This window comes from Lepisma saccharinum, chromosome 18, assembly GCF_977018435.1.
Source record: "Lepisma saccharinum chromosome 18, izLepSacc3.1, whole genome shotgun sequence".
Lineage (NCBI taxonomy): Eukaryota > Metazoa > Arthropoda > Insecta > Zygentoma > Lepismatidae > Lepisma > Lepisma saccharinum.
This window is the reverse complement of record NC_139246.1, coordinates 30,351,684-30,375,960: the sequence shown is the minus strand read 5'-3', so window position 1 is coordinate 30,375,960 and position 24,277 is coordinate 30,351,684. Positions and strand designations below refer to the sequence as shown.

Here is a 24,277-nt window from a genome sequence, read left to right as displayed (position 1 = left end):
TCCAACCCGGGACCCTTGAGTTGTAGCCTTGTTGTACTAACACCTCCGCCACCGAGGTCGTTCTCACACGGAAAAGTAATTTTCTGTCAAGCTTGTATAAAACAGACATCTTTAACTGTTAAATTACTTCCAAATAAACAATTTCTTTCACATGGGAAATATCACATGTACCTAGGTACTACATATGTATAGTTTTATGTATTGCACTTGTTCAAAACTGAGCTGCTCACGTATAAATTCCCACTCCTCAGAAAATGTTTTTCTACCTCTCGTGTTGTTTGGGAACAAGGATAAATGGTGAACAATGCACACTGTGACGAGCCTTCAGCTTACATTACCTCAGTTCTAAATGTAACAATGCTATGTTATGTGACAAACTTCGTTTAGTGGCTTTGTGATGAATATGGAGAATTACACTAATAGCGTGTCTTGGCGCTAGTTGCGAGGATGCCATCCGCTCGTATGCCGACTCACTTCGAGCACGGACACCAAATCAAACGATATTATTTATTATAAAATGTTATGCGCATACACAGATGAACAGCTCATCTACTCGTGCAAAAAGTGCAAGTAAAATACATTCAAATAAATAAATTAACCAAGTTGTGTTATCCTAGCTTCCCTGCAAATGATCATTTCATTCAAACTATTGTCAATAGTTTGTTAAACATATGTGTGCAATTAGTACAGTGGGTAACAGAAATTCATTTCTCCGGAGAAATTTTAATCGAAACATCCTTTAAAATATTTTTTTTGTTAAAATGGTGCAAATCGTTTTTTCATCACTTCAGAACAATTATTCACGTAACAATCGTTAGCTCAAGTAATTTCTGCGAGAATTACTTGAACTGACGATTCTCTGAAATTTGTGAATTGTTAGCCCACTTTTATATGTAAACTGGAATGCTAATACAGTATGCATGTGCATTGGAAGTAAAAAATGCCTATTTTAATGTATTTTTATTTTGGTTGCCTATTTTAGAGCCCCTTTTTAAGTGCCTATTTGCATCATTTTGGTGCCTATTGCCTGCCTATTTCAGAGGTTTTTAGTGCCTATAAATCCGCACCCTAATCATCACACATCCTCATCTTCGCGATCACCCAAGAAAATTTAAGTAAAATAAACAAAATCAATCAATGGAAATTCGTACATTAGGCTAAAACTTAATGAAGAAGATTTCAGGCTTAGTTCTGCTCCGTCCAGTGTGTCCGATATTGAGCTACATGTGCAAGTTATACTTCTTGTAAATATATCTGCAAAAATATACCATTATATTAAATTTTAATTTCAAACTGTGAAATGCGAGAAATTTCTCAGTTTTCAAGTAAAATCATAATAATTGTATTTGCCACTTTTATTCTCACCATTTGTATCGTTCCCATTTTATCCGCTTGCCATTTTCAATTTGCCACTTTTTCCGTTGCCACTATTGCCTTTGCCATTTTTACGTAAATTCCACCAGTTTCATGCCCAGTTGTTTGCAAGTTATGAAAAAAAATTGCACCCTTAAAATAAATTGTGGATGTTCCCAATAAAATGTATCTGAAGAAATGAACTTGCGTTACTCATTGCGCTGATTACGCACATTACACTAATACGTGAGCTGTTAATTTGTATGGCATTACATTTTAGAATAAATAGCATCGTTTGACTTATGCAACACAAAGGCACTACACTAAGTTTTTCACATAACTTATAACTTAGCATTGTTTCATTCAGAACTGAGGCAATGTAAGAGGGTTCATCTCGGTGTGCATTGTTCACCATTTATTCTTGTTTCCTAAGAACGCGATAGGTAGAAATACATTTTCAGAGGAGCCTAAAATCACGTACAGAGAACTTGAGTTTTGAACAAGGATATTTTGTAAAACTATATAGGTACGTACGTGTATGTGGGATATAATATTAATTTGTATAGTAATGTAACACAAGCTTGACAGAAAATTACTTTTCTGTCAGTGGGGCCGATCTCCGTGAGGAAGTGGATAGCACAGCAGGGGTTCCAGGTTCGAATCCTGGCCTGGGCATGGATGTTCTTTGCGAATGTTCCTTCATGAATGTAATCATGTCATCCCTCATCCGAATCCTCGCGATTAGCCAAAAGTGGAAGAAAACCGATGCTGAATAACAAAAATCAAATTTTCCGTCGGTGGTTAAACAAACTTTTGCAGAAATCCATTTTTAAATCAATACACATCTGGCAGTCTTGTGCTTTTGGCATTTTTAAACATATGAACATGATATCTCCACAGATAACTGACTACTTCCTTTCACACACACACACACACAACAAAGCAAATGAGTATGGGTTGACTGCTACAAGATTTCAGGTGGAAAAAAGAAAGGGTAGTTAGGCGGTAGGTGTCGTTATGTCCACGGTGATGACTGATGAGTCACTAACAGGTTGTCCAGTTTGCTTACCCCGATTGAGGCTTTCAGTCAGTTCAACGTCAACGAAGGCTTACATTCAACATAGGGAAAGCCAAAGGCGCATAACAAAGCTGAAATAAGCAAAAATTGCAGAATAGGCATTTTAGGGACGATTAAACAAAATAGGCACTCAGCTAATAGGCATTTATAGGCAATACAAAAATGCGTTTTTGGACTAGAAACACCATGAAACGAATTAAAAATATTAAAGCCTATGTTTTATTACGAAAGAATGAAAAAGGCAAATCCGCAAGCTATTGATGATATGTAAACATCTAAGTTGTGGGATCACTTCATCCTCTGCACAAATATGTTGAACTTGATCTCACTACGTGACAATTACTGGAATTCCATGGAAAAGGAAGACTTGCCCCGCAGGTGTTCAAAGCCCCTACCTCCACCCCATCCTTTGTTGTAAGAGGGACAGTTTCGATTTGAAGAAAGACATTCATTCTTGGAAACCATGATAGTAATCTCACAGAAGAAACAGGAGCATTTACTATAGCTTGGTGAATGAAGAGTTTTGAAGACAGAGTGGAAATGGAAATATAATGACGTATTGGGTGGAAGTTTTTGAAAAGAGAAAATTAAGGACACAGAACAGCAATCAAAGTACAAGTACAATAGTACTGTGTTATAATTTTAAATATGTCAGTCAATATCTACATTTATTTTCCATGGTTAATTGTATCGTGGGGTTCCCTTTGGTAACTCCCAGATAATGTAGTGCCCACGCTGTCGCTTTGAAATCCAAGGATCTCGGGAATCCACTACTAGCAGACACAATTTGCTTACCCCACTGGCGTACGCGGAGGAGGGGGGAATAAGGAGCTACAACCCCTCCCCTAAATTTTTTGACAATAAGAAAATCTAAAGAACTTGGGAAAACTTCCCTTTAAATTACCCTCCAGCAACCATTTTTTTCTTTGAGTTACTTCTGAAAGGAAAGTTTAAAATAATTATTGGAGCTCCTATGTCATGAAAAAGGAAATACAACAGCGAGGTAGTGGCGGCGATTAGAGGGCGAGGGGGCAATAGCCCCCCCAACTTTTTGCCACTTTTGCCCTCGTACTTTGCTAAACCTTATCTACAAAGGAAAATATGCTGCCTTTGCCCCCAGTTTTGGCACCTTGCCCCTGCCGGTTTTAGAATCCAATCGCCGCCACTGCACCGAAATTGATTACGCCAAATAACATGGCTACTATGGTAACAGAGGCCCCTGCAAGGCAGGCACCAACAATTTGCCCTCTTTGAAACACTGTCAGCTCCGACATGATTCAGTATCAACTGCAATGCACGCTATCTACAGTGCAAATGTCGACTATTTGTGATATTCTTAAACGAGAAAAAATATTTCATTCACGATATGAATCCAGTTCTTACAATAGCCTATTTCATGGGAGGTCAAATGAGATCATTTTCTCGTTATGAAAATCATTCTTTCTGACAGACGGCTAGCAATGAATGTTCAAAAAAAAAAAAAAAAAATAGTGGTTGTGTGTAATCAAGGCAAGAAATGAAAGTAAATATGTTATTTATATGTTGATTTTAAAATGAAATTATAGAGATAAATTATTTGGAACTTTCCAACTTTATTTTTGTTTATTGTGCCTATTTTTTAATTTGGTGCCTATTTTCCACATTATAAATGTTTTTTTTCTGCCTATTCTAACCAAAATAAATACCCGAACTCCGGTGCAAGTTATGAAAGTCATTCTTAGTTATCCTTGATATCGCACACCTTGTTAGGTTAGATAAAACAAGAACAAGCAGAACATTAAGCGTCAATGAAGCAGCTTAGAGTTTCTAATCCGACTAAAGTCAGAGATTGAAGGGGGACGAGTAGAGGATTGTTTCTGCCTACTAAAAGATCGACCAAGAAATGGAGTCATATTTTCCTTTATCTTATAGAAAATATAACAAACACCCCCGGCTGCTGGATTGTGTGACAATGCTCCTTTTTCGGAGCAACACCTGACTATTTGGCATGGGCAGATGTTGGAAATTGTTTGGTGTTTACTTGGATCAAAATTTCCCTCATTTCCCCTTCCGACCGGTTTAGGCGGTTAGGCGAAATGGGATTCCATCCGAAATTGGGATATTTGTTCAAATTGTCCAAATGGTTAGTGCAAGTTCTTTATATCAGAATTACTTTAATTCACAATTCCCTGCGAAGATGAATTGTTAATTAATACCAGTGACGTGTCCAGGATTTTCGCAGTAATTTCTATCATTTACTGCCTTTCACTTTTTAAAAATAATACTGGAGCAAAGGGGAGGGGTTACGACCCCCACCGATCCCCTCTTGGCACGCCATTAATTAATACATTTCTGGCTGTCATATCCTTCTCATTTTGAAACACATGATACCTCCTCATACAACCACATTTTTTCACAGGCACAACAAAGCAAATGAGTACTGATTGATTCCCACAAATCTTTCAGGGGGAAAAAAGAAGAGGAGAGGGGCCTGCCCGATGGCGCATTGGTCGTCGCCTTGTAATCAAGGGGTCTCGGGTTCGATACCAGGTGGAGGCACATGGCACGGTGGTTCGGATCCCACTTTAAACTGTAGGTCCAGTCCCGATTAGGTGGACTTAGAACACCAACTTAGACCAAGAAGGGGAGAGCTGGCGTCGTTACGTCCACATATACAGGGTGTTGCAAAATACCTGTTACAACGCTTGGGAGGTGATTCGACAAGTAAAAACAAGGAAAAAATGCCATGTGAAAAAATGTCGAAATCGGCACCGTTTGCGAGTGACAGGCGTGCGAAAATCGCCTCACACCATGTTTAAAGCACAATAACTCAAGAAGGAAGAAAGATATCAATGTCGGATTAAAAGAATACAAAGAAAGTCGTGCCTGACGAATACAATGGTGCATCAATTGAGGCCCAGTGTAAATTGCGCAAGGGGACTCTCAAAGAAAGTGGGGAATCCCCTGATGGAAAATACAAGAAATTTACTACTATCTTCTACATAATGTTGAGATCGGAATGTAGCCAGTAAAAAATGGTGACGTATATCCACATGTCCCACTATTGCTGGGACACCGTCCCACACCCAGGAAATAGGAAAAAAACTCGCAAATCTCCTGTTGTACAAGGTTCACATTGCGGTTCGAAGAAGAAAAGAAACCAATTTGTCGCATGTCTCACTACTGCTGGGACACCATCCCAAATGGAAAAAAATACGGGAAAATCATAAAAAAAAAAAACGTTTTCAATCCGTTAATGTTAACACACTACTTTGCAGTACGAAAAACGAAAGTTAAACAATGGCCACATGTCGTCAGGCTGTACATACGTATACTACAAGAGAACTCCCAAAAGAAAGTGGGTAATCCTCGAAGAAATGAAGAGGGAGAATGGCGAGAAAACGCACATAATGGCATGTAACATTTCCAGGCACAGCACATCTGGAAGGGATTCCACTGAGAAGCGCACAACCTCCGCACATGCAGATCGACGGTATGAAGTACAGCGATATCCAGCATCTTCACTCGCACCTTTCACTAAAAGACACTATGCGGTGCTGATAGGGGCTCACAAACACCGGTATACTCAGAGACTTTGTTGAAAATGTCCGCCATTGACTTCAAGACAAAGTTGGCGTTGGCGAAGCACTGATTGTCTGGTACGCGCAAATACCTCTGGCATGTCACCAATTGTCCCACCCGCGGCATTAACACGAGCTACGAGATCCTCAGCACTTTCCACAGGGGTTTCATACATGAGCCTTTTCATTTCTCCCCACACAAAGAAATCCAGTGGTGTGAGGTCGGGGGAACGAGGTGGCCACGGTAAAGGTCCACCCCTGCCAATCCAACGATCGCCGAAAATATCCTTGAGTAAGGCCCTGGCTCCCCGGTCGAAATGTGCGGGGGCGCCGTCGTGTTGAAACCAGATACGTTGTCTACCTGCCAGTGGCACGTTTTCCAAAATTTCAGGTAATACGTCATGTAGAAACACCCGATAATTCCCAGCACACAAAGTAGAGGGCAAAATGTACGGGCCTATCAAGTGGTCACCTACTACGCCACACCACACATTCACTGCGAACCTATGTTGATGATGACGCACAATGATTGCATGCGGATTGTCCATATCCCAGACGTGGCTGTTGTGGCTATTGAACATGCCGCCCCTGGTGAATATTGCCTCATCCATCCACAAAACTCTTGTTGGGAAATCTGCAATTGCAAGAGTTTGTTGCACGTACCATTGGCAGAAATCCATGCGTAGGGGAAAGTCCGTGGGCAGTATGTGGTGCACCTTATGCAATTTGTATGGGTGCAATCTCTCCTCCTGAAGAACGCGGAACACATTGCTATGGTGGGTTTGTTGAGTACGAGCAATGACACGTGTGCTGGTGTCAGGACGGTCTCGTATCGCGTCCAACACGTCCTCTTCAAATTGCACAGTGCGCACAGTGTGAGGTCTTCCACAATCCCACCTACGGGGTAGTAGAGTTCCAGTTTCACAGAGTCAAGCATCAAGTCTTTGAAAGAGTGCATGTGCTGGTAACCGCCTATTGAGAAAACGTTCGTGATACGAACGCCGTGCTTCACGGCTGTTTCGGTTTGCCTCTCCATAAACAAGATGCATATCAGCAAGCTCGTGGGTAGAGTACTCCACCATTGTCCTGTTCGAGAACTGCCCAGCAACAGGGGCACTTTCCCTCCGAGTGACGGATCACAACTACCGTGATTAGCACCCACGTAATGTCACACAAGTGTCCACGCAGTTGTTTCAAACCGAGAAAGAACACGGGAATACGTACTCTAGTACGTACAATATTCCTTGGCGCAATTCAACCATACACACACGCCAGACTAAACTCCACGCTGCGAGACGCAGAACAAGACAGGAAAAACAACGGTCGACTACACTCTCTACGTAGTATCCACCAACACTAATACGTAACAGGTGACCTACAGTCACAGCGCCTCTAGTGGGGCTTTCTGTATCAATTAGCTGAAATCAATCTGAGCGTAATTTGACGGCATAGCGTCATTTTCGAGTGAATTTCCTATTTCCAGCAGTGTGGGACGGTGTCCCAGCAGTAGTGGGACATGTGGACATACGTCGTCATTTTTTACTGCCTACATTCCGATCTCAACATTATGTAGAAAATAGTAGTAAATTTCTTGTATTTTCCATCAGGGGATTCCCCACTTTCTTTGAGAGTCCCCTTGCGCAATTTACACTGGGCCTCAATTGATGCACCATTGTATTCGTCAGGCACGACTTTCTTTGTATTCTTTTAATCCGACATTGATACCTTTCTTCCTTCTTGAGTTATTGTGCTTTAAACATGGTGTGAGGCGATTTTCGCACGCCAGTCACTCGCAAACGGTGCCGATTTCGACATTTTTTGACATGGCATTTTTTCCTTATTTTTACTTGTCGAATCACCTCCCAAGCGTTGTAACAGGTATTTTGCAACACCCTGTATAATGAGTCACTAACAGGTTGTCCAGTTTGCTTACCCCGATTGAGGCTTTCAGTCAGTTCAACGTCAACGAAGGCTTACATTCAACATAGGGAAAGTCAAAGGCGCATAACAAAGATAAAGTAAGCAAAAATTGCAGAATGGGCATTTTAGGGACGATTAAGCAAAATAGGCACTCACCTCATAGGCATTTATAGGCAATACAAAAATGCGTTTTTGGACTAGAAACACCATGAAACGAATTAAAAATATTAAAGCCTATTTCTTACTAGACCCGGTGGAGGAGGCACACTGTAGTTCGGATCCAACTTTAAACAAGAGGTGGTCGTTTTCGTTCAATCTCCCTCACCTTCATGCCTCGCCCTCACCCTCACGGATTTTCCTTGCCCTCGCCCTGACCCTCACACGCCCTCACCCTCACGACTCGCCTTTCGCCCTCACACGCCCTCACCCTCACGACTCGCCTTTCGCCCTCACAAGCCCTCACCCTCACGACTCGCCTTTCGCCCTCACACGCCCTCACCCTCACAGCTCACAGGTCGCCCTCACCCTCACACGCCCTCACCCTCACGACTCACCAGACGCCCTCACCCTCACACGCCCTCACCCTCACGATTCACCAGTCGCCCTTACCCTCATACGCCCTCACCCTCACACGCCCTCACCCTCACGACTAGCCTTTCGCCCTCACCCTCACGCACCCTCACCCTCACGGATTGACATGGCCCTCACCCTCACACGCCCTCACCCTCACGACTCGCCTTTCGCCCTCACCCTCACACGCCCTCACCCTCACGACTTACAGGTAGCCCTCACCCTCACACGCCCTCACCCTCACACGCCCTCACCCTCACACGCCCTCACCCTCACGACTCACCAGTCGCCCTCAACCTCACACACCCTCACCCTCACGGCTCGGCTTCGCCCTCACCCTCACACGCCCTCGCCCTCACGGATCGATCTCGCCCTCACCCTCACACACCCTCACCCTCACAAGTCTTCGGAGGGTGAGGGTGAGGGTGAGGTCTGCCCTCGTGAGGGTCGCCCTCCAGAGGGTGACCACCTCTGCTCACGACCGGGATCAAGAAAGTTTGGGGCGTTACCCCCACACCTCCTATACGCCTTCATGGTGTGGTGCTATGCACAGGGGAGCACTTTACCTTTACCTTTTTACTATCAATCACCGTGTCGTTTAGCCAAGTTTCGGTGAAAACTAAGCAGTCATATTGCAGTAGCTCGCTTAAGTGAATGTCACAGTCAGAAAGTTTGTTTTTAATACTTTGCACTTTCTGGTAATATACGGAAAACAGCATCATTTCCATGGAAGGGTCCTGGGTTGACATGGATGTCACCGCACAAGAGCACGAGGCACAAGAGGATCGCTTACCTCGCGGTCGTTGGTCCTCGGACGTCCGTAGTCCCATCATGGCTGCGGTCAGGCCAGAAGAAGTTCCAGCGGCCGGAAAAGGAACCACAATTTGCAGAGCGAAGAAACACGCTCCCAGTAATATCCGCCATCCTTGCTCTGAACAAACATTATCTTTGGCAGTAACATGTTGAATTTCAAATTTAAAGGTTGGCAGTTTTTTATAAACAGCGTCCGTATTTAGTAAATTTCTTTGCACGTTTTATCATCCAAGCCACGTTTAAGCAATCCATTTGAATGATAAATAGTTGTGCTTTCACATAATATGAACATTTATCTAATGCGAACATTAAACTATATAATTCTATGTCGTCAATGGTATTTTCCTTTTTCTCTTTTAATCTCTTAGAGTGGAAGGAAACTGGTCTTAACCTTTAACCACCGGAAGGTGAAATTTGGACCGCCCTTAACGCCGGAAGGTCGATATTTCGACTAGCAGTGCGCGGCTGCAATTAGAGTGTAATTTCTAAAAAACTACACACGATATTTCAGTGCTGTCTTTTAATATTTTTAGTATACAAAATTGAATTACAGAACAATACATCTATTGTTACTACTACTAACCCGCGAACTTTGAAAGAGTCCTTTGTTTCCATTTGGTACCGCCATATTATTATGGGATAGATTTCTAAAAGTGAATTACTGCATCCCTTTGAAAAAATAAATTCTGCAAGCAAGAATGAGTAAAAGGTAACTTTTTAAGCAACGTTCGACAATTAAGGATACAGGCGGGACCAGGGGGCAAAGACCCCATTGTCGAAATTTACCCCGGCCACGTGTTAGTACACGGCAGCGTTTAACGCGTCATTTCTTTAAAAATGTACACTGTATTTCAATTCTGTCCTGTTTGTTCATTAGCTTACGTATAAAGGTTATTATATACTTTAATTACAAAACAATACATCCATTGTTACTGTTATTAATAAGCGCCGTTTGAAAATGCTCTTTGTTTCCCCTTTTGCTACTATAGGATAAACTGAAGATAAAAGGCTATAAGTGCTGAACTACTGCATCTATTTAAACAATTTAAATTCTAAATGAAAGAATGAGTATGAAGCAACATTTTAAGTAACATTATAAAATTATGGGTCTAAGTGGGAAGCAAAGGCTAAAGCCGAAATTTAGAAATTTTCCGTAATTACGCACAATTTCAGAACCCTGTAATTTACGTTTTGTTTTTTTCAATATTGCGGCACGTGCATTACATATCCTCATAGAGTAGTCTGTTTTCCTGCTCCCCTCAAAATTTGGTCCATCCAGCGTCCATAGGGCCGATTCTACGACTGTAGAAGCGAAATTCCAGACAATGTCCCGAAGCTGGCAGACCTGCCGTTGTATATAAGGTTATTATTTTTTTTACTAAGGAAGTGTCAGTCTGATTTCAACTGAACTTTGCACGGTTGTAGAAATGTATCACAGCTACATACTACATTTTTTCATTCACTTCGGTCTATTGATGGGCTTACAGGGGAGTAAAAGATAAAGTTTTAAGCAGCGTCCGACAATTTTTCTTTAAAAAAATATTCAACTCTCTTCTCCTTCTTCGTTTAACTCTAATTATTGGAAGGCGTATTGCATCAATTTTTCCTCTGTTAAAAGCACTGTCTTTTGGAAAGAAGACAAAATAAATTTCATCTATCTTCGACAATTAGTTCTTGAGTTACGATTTTTTTTTCTGTTTTTTGGCGGCAAGTTTTAAAAACACGCTCTTGGAAATGTACGGCGTCAACGGTAGTGTTGCTTACGAGACGAGACTTTGGCATGTCTCGTCTCGTGGAAGTCTCGTGGAAATGCTGTCTCGTCTCGAAAATATTCGTTTGTCTCATGACACATGGTCAATCTCGTCTCGTCTCGAATTTTTGAAAGCCTGTCCCGTCTCGTCCCGTGGACAACACTAGCAACGGGAATACATGCGCGCGAGAGGTCTGGCGGCTTATAAAGGTACCTGTCTCGTCTTCCTGCAACAGGATTGCATCTTAACCAGATAGACTGCCATCAGCTTGATCTACAAATCGCTTATTGATGTCGGGTAATTTGAACACCAAATTTACTTGAAACAAGTTTTCAATTTTGATCTAATGATTTTTTTGACAAGCCCTCCCTCCACTAATAATAAATCCTAACAATTTAATTTCTTCCTTTAGAAACTGGAAAGTGTGACTTACTAAACGATATTGAAAACACCAAATTTTCTCATTCCATTTAACACTATTTTCAACCCTTTGTCTTTGGAAAATATAAGACGATGTTCTCCTCATTAATACTTACAATACATGTGTGGCGTCAATGGGCATATTAACAACATTTTACAAAACTATTTTTATAAGTTTCATTTCAACCGTACTGAACGTGTCTTAAATTTATAAATATTTGTTTATTATTTCTCTTAGCTTTCTTCTTCCCTTATTTACGATGATTGGTGATTAAATGACATTGATAAAGGATCAGTCACAAAGAACACCTAGACAAGGCCGGGAATTCAAACCGGGAACTTCTGTGTCGAGAGCAAAAGTCCACAACTTAATGCACTTTTTTGCATTACAATTGAGACCACATTATTTGCGTTGTATATTACTATATTGCCCTGCTTACCAGCAACACATGACCTCCTCGGTCGCGTTGTGGTAATGAGGACGCCTTGTATCCAAGGGTGAAGGCTCATAGTGGTTCAGGTCCAACTTTAAACTGGAGGTCCAGTCCCGATTAGCCTTACTGTACGTACAATGGACTTTAAAAAAAATTTAACTGAAAAACTGAGCAATATTTTTAAAATTTTCATACCCGTTTCGACGTTCCCATTCTGCCCACTGGGTAATAAATCTCACTATAATTAGTACTGCAATGACATCTTCGATACACAGAAATCAAGTTTCCAGGCATGTAGTATGTACATAATGTCCTTTAAACCTTCGTAAGATTTTTCGTCGCGGATAACATAATGTGTCGTTTTAGGAGATAGTCTACATTGAAAATTCCTGACGGAAGTCTAAATTTTGTCCCTAATACACGATCAAAATAGTGCCAGAAGTTCGCAGTTTTCAAATATTGTCAGTCGGCTTATCATCCATTCAACGCTTTATACATTTGGATATAGCTGTAACGTGAAATCACAAGTAACATTCAACCAGTTACTAACACATAACACGCACTTTGTTGGGAAGGTACGAAACATGTGTTTCTTCACGCTTTGACCAGTTAAAATTCGTCATAATAATAGTTACACCTGGCTCGAGACCCCTGGTAGGACCTATATCGCGATTGCCAATCTCCCTCACACAATCCTACCTAGAGGTGTGGAGATCTTAAACCTGAACGTCGATACCCCTGCAGTTATAGGAGATTTCTGAGACCGGGTTACACTACTCACTCGTAGCTCCCCAATTTCCTCACGTTGCTGGGTTGTCACCGGTTCTATACACAGGCCGAGAACCCAGAGACTGAACCCAGGCGGACTCGAACTCATGCCGACCCGCAGTCGGAGTCCAAAGCACAGCGACTTAGACCGCACGGCCACGAAGGACAACATTCTTCATAGTCAATGTAATTAGTGAAACGAATTACGACACTCATTCAATGTCGACATTTATAATTGGTGAACTTGTAAGCATATAACACAATGCTATTGTCGTTCTGCGTAAATAATTATATTTCGTTGCAATCAGTCCAGGGTAAGTAAGTGACCGTAGTTAGCCTTCGTCGATAAAATTACCGTGCGTCCATTTCGTTGCGAGGCCGAGAAATCGAGAGAAGTGTGGCGGGTGTCGCTAGCGAGATTCCCACATATTCGACCAGTGACGTCCCGCTTAATTTTTTGGACATATCTTTAGCATGGAGATATTTATATTAATACCGTAAAAGAGCTCTAGCCTGTGTTATAAGAGTTGTTCAAAGTGATGTCCACCTACATTCACACATTCCTGTCATCGTTTCATGAAATTTTGATTCACACGCGAAAGTCAGTCGTTTTTGCTTAGGGGTTCTAAAATTTAACGATCACGTTTCTCGTAATTTAAGGAGAAGGCATCTAACCGTCTCTCTATCTAGAGGTGAAACGCAAGAGAATTTCTGTGCAAATTGCCTACACATGTCTCAACACAAGTATGTTTTCACGTAAGTGTCATACATAAAAAATCTTTGTTTTAACGTAAACTTTGCGGCTGGCATTTCAATTCCTCACTTTCACACAACACACACACACACACATACAAACACTGCAATTATACGAAGAAGTCGGACGGCAAGTAACAAAAACAACAATCTTTCCCACAGTACGAAATTATCACGCTTGGTTCAAGGTCTGCTCCTCACTCCATTCGCAGCTCTGTCCAGGGCACCTGTAGTCGCAAAGGAAAGAACAATTCAAGCTCGGAGCTTTCCGATTGCAAACAATGCTCACGAAAACATTGATTTTTAACGGTTTAGTCTGCAACGTAATCTTGATACAGTGTTGCACATTAGAAACCTCCAAATGATTCCGAGCGATGCAAAACGCTTTCGAGGGTAAATTTAAGCGGCACGTTATTGATCAAAAATGTCGGCATCTCCGTTAGCGCCGCACGCCACACTTCTCCCGATCTCTCGGCCTCGCAAGGAAATCGACGCATGGTATGTAACATGAAGAATCTTTGCCGTAATACTTGTTGTGTAGTGTAACAATTAAAGCTTGTTACGTACGTTGCAGAAATAATGCATCTGAGGGATGGTGAAAATGCACATTTTTCCCTTTTTTCCGACAGTTCAATTTCAATATCTTTGGGTTTTCTTACATTGAGCTGGTCCCATTGCTCTTTTAGGCTATACATTCAGTTGAACGTTGTTGATTTATTTTATTTTACTTCGCTTTTCTGCCACTTTTGACTAAACAGGAAGAGTTATAATATGATTAAATTCATAAGGGGGATATTAAAAAAAACGCGCATCCCCAGACCGCGAATCGAAACCGGAACCCCTGGCGTATTAGCGCTGTGTTCTAACCACTCCGATTCAGTTGGGTGTAATGCAGAACTGGTTGAGTGGCGCAGTGTGGCAATAAAGGGCACAGAAGTTCTACCCACGACACTATGTTCGAAACAGTGAAGAGCCAACACAGACTGTTAGGACACTATGTTCGAAACAGTGAAGTGCCAACACAGACTGTTAGGACTTCAGGACCTGGTCACTGACTAGCACTTGGCGTGCGGTATTACTGACCGAATTGTCGACAAAGGTACTGAAGGACCGAAGGACGCCATGGTGGGTCTGGTGACCAATTGATTGATTGATTGATTGATTTGATGTTTTAAGTCCACTTTATGCACAGTAAGGCTAATTGAGACTGGAACTACAGTTTAAAGTGGGATCCGAACCACTTTGTGCCTCCACTGGGTCGGGTGGGCAATTGAGCAGCTCTTGAAGTATATATTAGAGTAATGGTAAAGTATGATCAAATTTCACATGTCATCTCCTGCCATGTGTCAGTGACCTAATGCCGAATACCTCTTACGTACTTTCATAACAAGGTATTTCTTTCCGGAGGGACATTTGGATTAGAATTTTACCTGTCCGGACTTGGAATATATGTTCCATGTGACATTTCGTCAATAAGAGATATGCGTGATTTTTTTATGTAGAGGATTTGAATCTCTGCACATAAACTGAAAGTAATTGATCAATAAATGACTGCACTTGATGGATTGAATATAATTTAAGGACACAGCACACACGCTACTTATTAGCATCCCTGTTTAACAACAAATTAAGTAATCGAATATTATTAAAAGGACAAAAAAAATGCAGTTGTGTTCAAGAATCGAGCATTATATCACAATTTCAAATTCGTATTTATATTTCTCACTAGACGATATTCTATAATAATATATTAGTGCCCAGTTTGAGAAATATAAACAACCAATATTTGTTTACGTGTACTTACTAATACTGCAGTGAAAACAAACTACATATCTGGAAAAATGTCCAAAATGTTCAAAGTGTTCTTTCGCAAACCATCGTGCAATTGTTTTAGTATGCACGTGTTCTACTTTTCATTATGTTTCGCGATTAATAACTAACTAAAAATCTAGCCTTCGTAAACCCGAAGGTTTATTGCTGCAGTAATACAAGCCTTCCATATGTTCCCATACTGAGCAAGATCTATCCATTCTTTTCCGTTCTTACCAATTTCCTTTAGACCCATCTGAACGTTATCTCTCAATCTTCGTCTTGATCTTGCTGCTACCATTAGATTTCCTGTAAAATCTTATTTCCTCTTCCATTCGCGCCACATGGCCTGCCAACCTAGGTCTTCTTGATTTAATTATTCTAATAATATCTGGACAGGAATACAAATTGTGCAGTTCTAAATTATGTTACTTTCTCCACTCACCTGTCTCCTCATCACTTTTAGGTCCAAATATTTTCTTAAGGATTTTATTTTTAAATACTTTTAATTTATGTTCCTCTTTTAATGTGATGGAGCAAGTTTGGCATCATATAATACTACAGGCAAATTACTGTTTTGTATATTTTAACATTTATTTTCTTAGATATTATAAGAGAAGATTAACGTTTATGAAGAGAAAAGTAACACGAATTTCCTGTATTAAGCCTACTTTTTATTTCCTTTTTAATATAAATTTTAATTCTCAGTATTACTCTTAACCAGATGAATTTGGAAACTGTTTCAAAGGAGTTGTTATCAATTTTGATTATTAACTAACACTCGGTTTCGGCCTGTAAGCATATATTTAGCTTTCTCTTTGAAAACTTCCAAACCTATCTCTTTAACTGCTTTAAAAGCTATTTCAGCATTATTCTTGATTGTATTTAAATCATCCCCCAGTAAGTCAACATCATCTGCATATGCTAACAACTTGGTCACATCGTATAATTTTAGTCCTTCGTTAGTTTCTTTTACCTTCCTGACAGCGTATTCTAAGACAAAATTAAAGGGCAACGGACATAATGTATCTCCCTGTCTTAACCCATAATGAGTTGTAAATTTGATTGATTGATTTAGTTTATTTTACTTCGCGTTTTGTGCCTCGTGGCTAATTTGCGAAGATGGCGATAAGTTATGAAATGATGAAATTGATGACTGGACATTCACAAACAACCAAGCCCGAGCGGGATTCGAACCCGGGAACCATGACGTCGCAGCGCGATGTGCTAACCACTCGGCCACAGGATCCGGCGAGTTGTAAATTTGTCAGACACATAAATAACCACATGAATATAATTTTCTGTTTGACTGTTGCATATTTTTATCATATTAACAAGCTTCTTAGGTATTCCAAACTCGATGTATATATTATAGAATTTATCTCCTTTGACTGAATAATATGTTCTTTTAAAATCAATGAATAAGATTAAGATGGTATACTAATGTAAAACTTTTTATATCTTATTACCTTTTTGTATTAAAAAGAAAATAATCCAAGTCCAATTTGTCTTACTAAAATGCCAAGAGTATCTAATATTCTGTATATTTTCAGATATACTGGATTACGTTCATTGCAATTCAGGTGCCAACATTTGACGTAACGCTATGCTCCATGCTCAACCATATCTGCAAGCAAATACGTCACCTGAGTGAAATTGTGGAAGAGGTGGTGGAGTTGGGACGTGACCAGATTGAAGAGGAAGAGGTTTATGGATATTTGGAGACCAAAGATTCCGGTAATTTGAGCGGCAATGAAGTTAAGATGGTGGCTTTCACCGAAAGCCGATCCCCATCTCACAGAAGACGTATTTTGCAATCTGCAATAGAATACTGGATTAAAAGGCACTGCGAGATCATAAGGTACGTCCGTATCTTGTACATTAAGAAACACATGATCATGAGCTTGCTGGTGACCTTTGTGGCGCAACAGGGAATCAATGACAAAATCCTAAGTAAAGAAACGAACGAATCATTGTGTTTGCATCATCTGTTTCACTTTTCATCTACTTGTCCAAATTAATTTAAGAGTATAAAAGGCATAAAATGAATCACTATAAGAATAGAAATAGTTAGGGAACTCATCAGGAATGTGTAACCTTTAATCATTGTAAATGATTGGTTGTTGACTCATGATGAATTGTTTGGGACTTTTAACGAATATACTTGTTGTTATCTATCAACGTTTGTTACGTTCCTAGTAACTTTCCTCACCCTTTACTCCTATAGCAGGGAGCATTGTGGCTCTAAGGGTCTGCACTGAAACCTATCTTCAGGGTAGGTGCAAAACAAATCCAACCAAAGTACTGAAGTTTTAATGAAATGTTTATTTACTGCTTGAGTACTTACAGCCAGTGGTTAGGTAACTCGTAACTGGAACTTGGAGATCAATAGTTAATAGATAATTTCAAACTTACTAGAAAGGTCAAACTAGGGTGGCCGAAACCTAGGTTTTACAGAAGAGCGGCTAACACCTATTCACTTCTTCCTAAATTGGAACTTATATCCCATTCGGCTAACCTATGTTTTACAGAAGAGCGGCATACACCTATTCACTTCTTCCTAGATTAGACCGTTCCTATTTTGCCAGTCTAGGTTTTACAGAAGATCGGCTTGCACCTCTTCACTTCTTCCTAGACTGACACTAGAACAGACCTCCTCACAGACCAAGCTGCTTCGTATTTTATACCCAAAGTTCCAGTCTCGAACCCCTGTGTTTAGGTAATTTCTTATTACAATATTCCAAATTACAACACAAGGATATTTTAAAAATACATAGTTTGGCTATCAATAATTTACAAAGAAAGTGTACATATTCATTTGAGTTAACAATTATTTCTTTAAAGTTGATAAAATCTTTCATTTTGGAAATATACAAATTTAAATGTTCCACCATTATTTAATTACAATTAGATTAGGTCATCAAACATTGATAATCTTTGATTGGCAAATCTATAGTTACATCTTAATAAATGCCCGTTGTCTTAAGCGAGCTGACTTCATTAGATTGTTACAGAAATGTGAATACATTTGTTCAACAACGCCATACAACATGTAGTATCATGGACATTAACAAGGACTCGAGGTAACACTATATAGATTTTTCTTTTAACATGGAAATTCAAAGTTACAAAATAAGTAAGGTCGAAACACGTTTCGAAGATTCGTTTTGTCTCCAACTTCAGAATTTTTCAGTGACATGACACTTCTGTAAAAGTATCTAGATTCCATAATAAAATGGTGTGAATTGTGGAACTTAAAACTTAACTCTCAAAATGTCCTACGATTACTTTATCCTTAAACCAAAACATATTAAACACAAAATACTACATAAAAATAATTGTATTCTAAGAGTTGCCGCACAGTAGGACCTGGGCGTCGTAGTTGATGAGAAACTCTCCTTTTCTGAGCACATCTCTGCAGTCACTAAGGGTTCCATGTGTTTGTTGGGTCTACTCTACCGTTTTACCGAAATAAACTACCTGCCTCCTCTCACCACCTTCAAATAGTTCGATTCACCTAAAATGAAATACTTCAATCAAATGTGGTCTTTGATATACCCTAAAATTTAGATAGACTACATTCTGTTCTAAATGTGGTTACGTTTCTCTTCTCAAAGCCAAGATTATGACAAAACCAGCATTCCCTGTAGCAAACAGTGCCCACCCGATGAAATAATTTAACAATCCAAATATACAATTTTGAAAATCAGGCAGTTGAGTAGAATTGTGTTAAATAAATATATAAATGTAAATAATTTTATCACAAGTAATTTTAGTATGCGTTATCATTTTTGTTGTTAGTACAATTCAATGTTAAATAGATAGTGCTGTATGTTTAATCTTCTGCTAATAAATAAATTAACCATGACAGAAGGTCCAATTTAATTTGCTTTACATTTTTGTACCCTGTTTCACGCCACCGACTGCTTTCCCCCAAAACACCCTGTATTCGGATACTACGTATACATGACCTCAAAATACAATTCAATACCTACCCTAAAGATAAGGAAAGACTGAGCCTAAAAATATTGGTATATAAGAGACCAAGTAAATTATGTAATATTTCAAATGAAATCTAAAAATTTAAAATCATATTTTAATTGGTACCGATTGTTTTAAAAATATCATCAAATGAAAAAAATGCATTTGATTTTCTCAGAACATCCAGCAGAAGAAAAAGGAATGTAACGTCTCCCATTGCGAACCACCTTCCTGGTGATGAGACACATTGAGCTGACCTCTTGAAATCCAAAGACCTAAAACATGCCAGGCATTGACCGTCCATGGGCAGATGGTTATGTATTTATGCAAGGAATTCACAAATTAACATGTATTATTGATTTTTCTCTAGGTTACTGGATACCATAAACAACATGTATGGATTTCCAATGATGCTGCATATGTTGCTAGAGACCATTGCTGCAACACTGATTGCTTACGAGGCAAGCAAGGTAAGTAATGTTAGTTATTGAAGTCCTTGTTATGAAAACATTCAAATTGTTGAAGAGTGAGAATGTTTAGTGTTTCCATAGATATTGGTAAACAACATGAATTTTTCATTGTTCTGCCAATTATTTTTTTCATTTCATATTTCAATAGATAAAATAAGAAATGTATAGTTAGTCTAATTGATTAAACTTACGAAACACAAATTATCAGGATATATTTGTAAAATAATGATATGAAATACTTAATTTGCTGTGATTATGATTCAAGGAATATATTTACTAGAACTTGAAGGCTGCAAATAATGCCACACTAACTAACTAACAAACTAACTCTCTAGCCTTCTTAAAACCGAAGGCTCATCGCTGCAGCAACACAGGCCTTCCATCTCTCCCTATCATGAGCAAGATCTAAATACTCATTTCCATCCCTACCGATTTCCTTTAGTTCCATCTCAACGTTGTCCCTCCATCTTCGTCTTGGCCTTCCTATAGGTCTCTTATCATCAGGTTTCCCAACAAGAATCCTGTAAAATTCTCTTTCCTCTCCCATTCGCGCCATATGGCCTCTCCACCTAAGTCTTCTTGATTTAATTATTCTAATAATATCTGGACATGAATACCAATTATGTAGTTCTAAATTAGGTAACCTTCTCCACTCACCTGTCTCCTCATCCCTTTTAGGTATATTAATATTACCTAACACTCGGTTTCGGCCTGTAAGCATATATTTATTTTCTCTTTGTTAACTTCTAAACCTATCTCTTTAGCAGTTTTGAAAAATGTTTTAGCAGTATTCTTAATTGTATTTATATCATCCCCTAATAAATCTACATCATCTGCATAGGCTAACAACTGAGTCATATCATTTAATTTTAGTCCTTCTTTAGTTACCTTCCTAACATCGTATTCTAAGGCAAAATTAAAGAGCAATGGAGATAATGCATCTCCTTGTTTTAACCCATCATGAAATGTAAATTTATCAGACACATTAATACCCACACGAATTTTACTTTCGGTTTCACTGGTGCATACTTTTATCATACTAACAAGCTTCTTAGGTATTCCAAACTCGACTAATATATTATATAATTTATCTCTTTTGACCGAATCATATGTTGTTTTTTTTTCAAATCAATGAATAGCTGATGGACATTCTGATTATATTCCCACTTTTTTTCAAGTGTCTGTCTGATGTGAAAAATTTGATCTGGAGTTTTTTCTGTTACGTTTAAAGCCACATTGATAATCACCTATAATTTAATTATCATACGGGATTAGTCTTGTTAAAATAATGTTAGATAATATTTTATATGTTGTTGAGAGTAAAGAAATTCCAAGGTAATTATTGCAGTTCATTTTATCACCTTTTTTAAACACAGGAACAATTATGATTCGTTCCACTGTTGAGGGATTTCATCTTTATTCCATATTAAGGAAATTAATTTATGAAGTTGACATATTAACTAATTTCCACTATATTTAATTAACTCAGCTGGTATTAAATCAATGCCAGGTGCTTTGTTATTCTTTAGCCTTTTAATAGCATCTTTAACTTTAGTCAAGTTAGGTTCTGGAACTAAAGGTTCTGCTGTGTGTACTTCATTTACTTCTGATTTATCTCCTACATGAACATTTAAAAGGTCATTAAAGTAGTTCTTCCATCTATTTAGAATATCTCTTGGGTCAGCTAGAAAATCACCATCTTCATCTTTTATCAAGTTTACTTTAGGTTGCCACCCCTTTCTAAATTCATTTACACCTTTATATAAATCTCTGGTATTTTTGTATTTGCTGTTTGTTTCAATTTCGTTAATTTTGCTTTTCAAGTAATCTCTTTTTTTACTTCTAAACGTGCGGTTAGCTTCTCTCTTCATTCTATTATAATTGCTTAGATTTGTATTATCAGAGTTATTTAACCACCTAAGTCTAGCCTGATTTCTAATTTCCATTAGATTATGACATTCATTATCAAACCATGGCTTACTTTTTCTTGGTTTACGGTATCCTATACTTTCTTTAGCTGCTGATTCTATTGCTCCCAATTCTTACTTACGTATGTTTCATTTATATTTTCATCATCATTAATATCCTGCAAAACATCAAATCTATTTGACAGTTTAATTTGGTAATCTTTCTTAATTCTTTCATCAGCAAATTTTCCTGTATTAAATTTTAGAACTTTTACATTTTGTTGCTTATGATTTATCACTGAGAGTCTTTCTCTTAATTTAGCAATTACTAAATAATGGTCACTGGCACAATCAGCACCTCTATGTGTACGAACGTCAATTATATTAGTATGCCTTTTCTTATCAATGAGAATATGATCTACCTGATTATGAGTTTTACCATCTGCAGAAGACCAGGTATATTTATGGTTATCTTTTTGTTTAAAAGTGGTACTTTTCACAATTAAATTCTTTGAGATTGCAAAAGTAATCAATCTTATACCATTATCATTACTTAATTCATGAAGACTTTCTTTACCAATCGTGGGTTAAAATTTATATTCTTTGCCAATCTTTGCATTACAGTCACCTAACAGAATTGTCATATCATACTGAGAAAATTTGTCAAAGCCGTGTTCTAACTCTGCATAAAAAACGTCTTTAGTGTTATCATCTTTATCTTCCGTTGCTGCATGCACTTTTATTAAAATAATTTTACACCACCTACCCTGTAAAACTGCATATGATATCCTATCATTAATAAATTCTACTGTTTTAAGAGCCGAGAAAATTCTATTATTTATGAAAAAACCTGTTCCAAAATAATGATTTTAAGTACCACCATAGAAAAAAGTATAATTTTTAGTTTTACAATTCCCTTCTCCTGGCCACCTGGACAGCTACTACATCTAATTTATACTTTAACTATCTCATTAACTGTACACTGAAATGCTCCAGGGCGGTAAAGGCTGAGAATGAGAACATTCCAGGTGCCTAATTTAATATCCTTATTCCTAATGTAGATCTTATCCTTAGTCCAGGGAGTCCCAAACAAGTCCCCACCCGGAGATCCGAATGGGGGACTATTTTACCTCCGGAATAATTTACCTTGGGAACATCCATGGTCTCATATTGCTGTTTCTTGACATGTTTTTTTACAGTGCAGAGTTGTCAGCTCTACGCCTAACTCCCAATATGAATGCAGGACCGCACCTGTCGTTGGTCAGCGGATCCCTCGGAACTAGCAAAAATAGTGGGGTGCAAAAATAAATTAAAATAATTGCCTACATAAAAGTTGAAAATGTTAAGTTTCCCATAAAAAACAAACGTCGGATCAAAGTTTTGAAATGTGACAATATATAAGCTTTATTGGCTCAGAACTGTGTAATAATCGAATTTTTTTCTGAAAATTATCTCCGGTTTGGGATGTGTAGAAAACGAGTTTCAAAGGAATATTAGCATTGAACACCAGATTCCACGAAAAATCGAGTTTCGAAATAAAAGATTATATGTGCTTTGAGAGGCTAAATATGCATAAAAACTCGAAAATGACTTATAAATTTAAATTGGTTACTAAACTGGGAAATATGCGAAATTTTGATGCCAACATAAACATTATGACTAAAATTTATCCCAAATTTTAAAGCTATCCTTTAACGAGGCGTGTCCGTGTTAATAACAAAATAGAACAACTATGCACGCACTAATTGCGTGAAATATAAAAATGTTATTAAAAAAGCAGTTGTGCTGTATATGTACTTTTCTGTTGGATAGAGTAGAATAGTTTCCCCAAGTATACAGGGGTCAGAATTGTTTTAGTCGCCATTTTGAAACCGGTCAGTGGATTACAAAATCATGTTCGCATCCTTTTCAGGTTTTCTGTGACCTTTACAACGAGGTATTACCCGAACCCCATCCCCCATGCCATTTGAAATTTTCTAGTACCCCTCTTTTTTGGTCACTCGGTTTCATCCTTTTTTTAGTCCCGCAGTCATCATGTGGCATATCGTTGGAAAGCTTGTATCCTGAACTTCGAAACTGTTATGGTGCTGCACTTATCTTAATTGTTAAGCTCGGTATACTCGATTTGGCTCACCTTCCTTTTTTTGCAAAACCATTTTCTACACGGAAAACGATAGGTGGTACAGACAAATGTTTCATATGACAATCGAATTTTTTCCCCGCCTTTCCGAATCTGCATTCCAAACATACCCTTTCCTTTTGAAAATCGCACGAACGCGCATGTGCCCCCCACTAAAACCACAAAGGGTGACTTTCGGGCTGTTGCAAATACTTTCTACGGATTCTTTGGGTAAACTTAGTGGTGCATTTATTTGTTTCAACTTGATACGGTCTCCAATTTTTATTAACTTCCAAAATGCGGTCTTAAATATATAGATGATTGAATGCATTTTAAAGTGTGTTATGTTTTGTTGTAATTTTTTGCAACCTTGTGATTCTAAAACCACTTTTGCAATTTATTTTTCAGGATGAAGTGGGAGGTTTCGTTGCGATTACTCATGGATACATGATTTCCACATTACTACGGGTTTTCCTGTTTTGTTACTTTGGGCAAGCAGTTATTGACGAGGTAAATATATATTTCAGTTCTATGCTGGGTTACACACACACACAGACACACACACATATAT

The 24,277-nt window shown here is 38.7% G+C and overlaps 1 protein-coding gene across 1 annotated transcript in view; it reads left to right on the top strand.

The window, feature by feature from the left end:
- LOC146002185 (odorant receptor coreceptor-like) overlaps positions 1-24,277 on the top strand; it is a 52,069-nt gene that overhangs the window by 10,562 nt on the left and 17,230 nt on the right. Inside the window, exons 2-3 of the mRNA XM_083139902.1 lie at positions 16,783-17,090; positions 19,581-19,680. Of these exons, the coding sequence (XP_082996028.1) occupies positions 16,783-17,090; positions 19,581-19,680 (408 nt within the window). The remainder of the gene's footprint in view (positions 1-16,782; positions 17,091-19,580; positions 19,681-24,277) is intronic.